The 5,000-nt window shown below is 45.0% G+C and overlaps 1 protein-coding gene across 2 annotated transcripts in view; it reads right to left on the bottom strand.

Moving 5' to 3' along the window:
- Positions 1 to 5,000, bottom strand: part of LOC113649200 (ephrin type-A receptor 7-like) — an 85,708-nt gene that overhangs the window by 14,479 nt on the left and 66,229 nt on the right. For both annotated transcript variants that reach the window (XM_047801239.1, XM_047801240.1), the window contains exons 6-7: positions 1,097 to 1,221; positions 1 to 94 (exon numbers count right to left, since the gene is read on the bottom strand). The exon at positions 1 to 94 is cut by the window's left edge and continues 204 nt beyond it. In XM_047801239.1, the coding sequence (XP_047657195.1) occupies positions 1 to 94; positions 1,097 to 1,221 (219 nt within the window). The remainder of the gene's footprint in view (positions 95 to 1,096; positions 1,222 to 5,000) is intronic.

Genomic DNA, 5,000 nt, shown 5'->3' with positions numbered 1-5,000 from the left:
TGAGGAAGACGTAGGTGGTGCCTGGTTTCAGGTTGTTCACGCTGATTTTGGTGGCTGCGGTTTTCACAGTGGAATAACTCTGATCTTTCTGCTCCTACACACACACACACACACACACACACACACACACACACACACACACACACACACACACACACAATTACAATTCCTGTGTGAATTCCTGGTTCATCGTATGACATCACCACAACACCTAATGTTCTGTAGCTTAGCCACGTTAGCTAGCTACCCTCTGGTTCCAGTCATATGAAGTCACAGTCCATGAAATGTTCACGTGAAGCTGCGTCTCAGTCAGAAACCTTCATGGTGTGACGGAGCATCAGGAGCTGCCAAGCGTGAAGAATAATGTCCTAATAAATGTCATTTCCACAGCAGCTGATATTTTACGTCTTGAGGAAAAATGTCTGAAGGTGTCTAAGTGCAGTGCGCTAGCGTTTAAAACCTTATTAAAATCTAATATTGAAATTTTCCCGCCTCGAGCTGCTACACGCTCGGTAATAACATCAGCAGTGACTTTCACACACCAGCTATGAAGGACACGGGCAATAAATCCAGTCTTGTCCCCTGTGTGTGCGTGTGTGTGTGTGTGTGTGTGTGTGTGTGTGTGTGTGCTTAATTCTCTTAAATTTAAAACACACTTCCTGCTTCTCAAGACTTTGTATTATTTAAATCAAACTGAGTTACGGTCCTGTGTTATTTAATAAATCAGAGCTGGTGTTTAGCGCCTCCTGCTGCCCATAAGGGGAATAACAACTGCAATAAAAGCACTTCATTAGACCCCGCCCCCTCTGGTTAGCCCCGCCCTACCTTACAAACACCAAAAATGCCCCTGGAGCTGCTTTGAACTAAGGGGTGGAGCTAATTCTGTTTACTGAATTTCAGAAGAAAAGCGTTTTCAAACCTTTCAGCCTGAATGGAAAGTTTCCATAGCAACCTGTTCATGCGGGCTAGCTTAGCATGCAGGTACTTGGACTCGATTTGATTCGTGTGTTTAGTGACGTCACTCCTACTTAGTCCCGCCCCTGGAATCAGTTAGAGAAGCAGTTAGAAGGTGTGGAGTGTGACGTGGTGTTTGTACCTTCTCGTAGTATTTGATCTCGTATTCTGTTCGGCTGTTGTTGGGGTTTGATGAGTCTCTCCATGCCAGAGTCACACTGCGCTGCTCGATCTTCTCCACCCGCAACTCACTCACCTGAGAGGAAGCTAGGGAGAGAGAGAGAGAGAGAGAGAGAGAGAGAGAGAGAGAGAGAGAGAGAGAGACAGAGAGACACAGAGAGACAGAGAGACACAGAGAGAGAGAGAGAGAGAGAGAGAGAGGGAGAGAGAGAGAGATTTGTCTATCTGCAGTCTCAGTATATTTATGATGACATCACAGTAACTATGCTGTAATTGCTGTAATCTGTCTTTACATGTACTTTGCCATTAAACCGCAGCGTTCACGTGGTGTTGTTTAAAAGGCTCTGAATAATTTATTGTCTCTTTGTTCTGAAGCTTAGAGACATCAAATAGACACGCAAGTAAATCTCAGAGACGAAGAAGAAGAAGAAGACGACGACACAAGCGGAGATGAGAGCGGCCGTGGGTTCCCTTTGATCATCCTCCCGAAATACAGCTTTATTAGAGCAAGTCGAATAAGTGTGTTTGTTTGTGTGTGTGTGTGTGTGTGTGTGTGTGTGTGTGTGTGTGTGTGTGTGTGTGTGTGTGTGTGTGTGTGTTTTGTGTGTATATTTGTGTTTTGCCTTGTCAGTGGATCAGAGAGAGAGAAAGAATGAGAGAGAGAAAGAGAGAAAGAGAGAGAGAGAGAGAGAGAGAGAGAGAGAGAGAGAGAGAGAGAGAGAGAGAGAGAGAGAGAGAGAGAGAGAGAGAGATGTGGTGTTTTGTGTTGTTTCACTGCTGATGAAGATGTAAATCATCAGCAGGAGATTTTGAGTGACAGCTATCAAGCACAGTGCCTCGTTAATCATCTCTTAATCACAGCAACAGAAGAGGAGGGGTGTCTACACACTGTCATTCATTTTACACACACACACACACACACACACACACACACACACACACACACACACACACACACACACACACACACACACACACACACCTGGATCAATCAGCAGTGATGAAGGTGCAATGCAATAACACACAGGGAAGAAGATGAAATCCCACTCAGTGACAAGAGGACTAGACTAGAATATATTACAGGACTAGAGGATTAGATTAGTAGACTAACTATATTGAGGGTGGACTAGGCTACGGGACCACTGGGACTAGATTATGGGTTTAAACAGACTGATCGACTAGGGGGACTACATGGGATAGAGATTATTCTAGAGGACATGCCAGACTAGGGCCTAGTGGGCTAGATTAGGGACAGAAAAGATGTCTAGATGCGAGGACTAGATTAGGGACAGAAAGGATGACTAGATGCGAGGACTAGATTAGGGACAGAAAGGATGACTAGATGCGAGGACTAGATTAGGGACTGGAAAGAAAAGATGATTAGATGCGAGGACTAGATTAGGGACAGAAAGGATGACTAGATGTGAGGACTAGATTAGGGACAGAAAAGATGACTAGATGCGAGGACTAGATTAGGGACAGAAAGGATGACTAGATGTGAGGACTAGATTAGGGACAGAAAGGATGACTAGATGCGAGGACTAGATTAGGGACAGAAAGGATGACTAGATGCGAGGACTAGATTAGGAGACTAGATTGGCTCACCTTGACTCACCTTGTCGTTGGACTAGAGAACTAAAGGGGACAACATGGACTCTACTAAAGGAACAAGACCAGGTGATTAGGAGATTAGACTGAAGAGGGACTATATAAAGGGGACTAGGATTCAGGACATATTGGGGACAAACTGGACTCCAGATGGAAGACAGGCTGGTCTGGGGATAATGAACTAAGGGGAAGAGGGGATCAGATTAAATCTGGGTCGAAGACTGAGGCAGATCAGACTAGGGAACCTGACTGGGGTCGTACTGGGGTGACAGTGGTGTTAATCCCAGCTGTAGATAACAGACACTGACTCAGAGCTGAGCTTCTATAATCTGGCTAAGCAGCTAGCTAACTTAGTAATATTGAGCTTTAAGGAATATAGTTCACGGTCAGAGGGCAGAGGTCAGAGGGCAGAGGGCGTGTCCTAATCTCCATGTCACTGGTCTGTTTCCTTTTCTGCATTTCTGTTGATTCTCTTTAGCTCAGTGTTGAATAATGTATGCAGCGCTCGCTGTGGGCTACGAGTCAGCCGTCTGCTATAACTCAATCTGACAAAAAGCTCCTCCAGAAAAAATGCAAACACAGGTAACACACACACACACACACACACACACACACACACACACACACACACACACACACTACTGATGGTCTGACCCTAACTGAACGAGAGGCCACAGGAGGTGGAATGAAATTGAACTGTTGTTGAGTGGAGCTCCATTTTCCTCACACTGCAGGCTGAATGTTAAAGTGCTCAGAACTGGACTGCGGTATTATTCTGACCTCTCAGAGAGTTAAACACACACACACACACACACACACACACACACACACACACACACACACACACACACACACACACACACACACACAGCATATTTAACCACAGGTTTCCCAGGCTGTAGTTGTAATGAATCTGCATGGGAAGCCTGTGGATTGACTCCCGATTGCAGCTCTGCTGGTGTGCAGTGGTGGTGGTGGTGGTGGTGGTGGTGGTGGTGGTGGTGGTGGTGGTGGTGGAGGACCTGTCCATTTGTCTGCTGTATGGAAAACACCACAGACACACTGGAACAGTGACATTCACATGACTGCATGCACAGACTATGGGTTGGATTAGACTAGGGGACGGAAGGAGACTAAGGGATAAGATGAAGTGAGAGGACATGTCAACTCCATGTGGACAACAACCTCCTCATCACTACAACATTTATCAGACTGTATATATATAATCACACCCCCAGTGTCACCCAGATGAGGATGAGGTTATATAATCACACCCCCAGTGTCACCCAGATGAGGATGAGGTTATATAATCACACCCCCAGTGTCACCCAGATGAGGATGAGGTTATATAATCACACCCCCAGTGTCACCCAGATGAGGATGAGGTTATATAATCACACCCCCAGTGTCACCCAGATGAGGATGAGGTTCCCCTTTGAGTCTGGTTCCTCTCAAGGTTCCTTCTTTTACCATCTAAGGGAGTTTTTCCTCCCCACATTTGGAGCTGAACTAGGGGACAGATTAAAGTAGAAAAACTATTAGGGGACAAACTAGAATTAAGTAGAGACTCGTTAAGGTACACACTAGATTAGGGAAGGAGACTAGATTAGGGAAGGAGACTAGATTAGGGAAGGAGACTAGATTAGGGAAGGAGACTAGATTAGGAAAGGAGACTAGATTAGGAAAGGAGACTAGATTAGTGAAGGAGACTAGACTAGGGAAGGAGACTAGATTAGGGAAGGAGACTAGATTAGTGAAGGAGACTAGATTAGTGAAGGAGACTAGATTAGGGAAGGAGACTAGATTAGGGAAGGAGACTAGATTAGGGAAGGAGACTAGATTAGAGAAGAAGACTAGATTAGGGAAGGAGACTAGATTAGAGAAGAAGACTAGATTAGGGAAGGAGACTAGATTAGAGAAGGTGACTAGATTAGTGAAGGAGACTAGATTAGTGAAGGAGACTAGATTAGTGAAGGAGACTAGATTAGTGAAGGAGACTAGATTAGGGAAGGAGACTAGATTAGGGAAGGAGACTAGATTAGGGAAGGAGACTAGATTAGGGAAGAAGACTAGATTAGGGAAGGAGACTAGATTAGAGAAGGTGACTAGATTAGTGAAGGAGACTAGATTAGTGAAGGAGACTAGATTAGTGAAGGAGACTAGATTAGTGAAGGAGACTAGATTAGTGAAGGAGACTAGATTAGGGAAGGAGACTAGATTAGAGAAGAAGACTAGATTAGGGAAGGAGACTAGATTAG

This window comes from Tachysurus fulvidraco, chromosome 15, assembly GCF_022655615.1.
Source record: "Tachysurus fulvidraco isolate hzauxx_2018 chromosome 15, HZAU_PFXX_2.0, whole genome shotgun sequence".
NCBI classification, from domain to species: Eukaryota; Metazoa; Chordata; class Actinopteri; order Siluriformes; family Bagridae; genus Tachysurus; species Tachysurus fulvidraco.
This window is presented reverse-complemented; position numbering and strand designations above follow the sequence as displayed.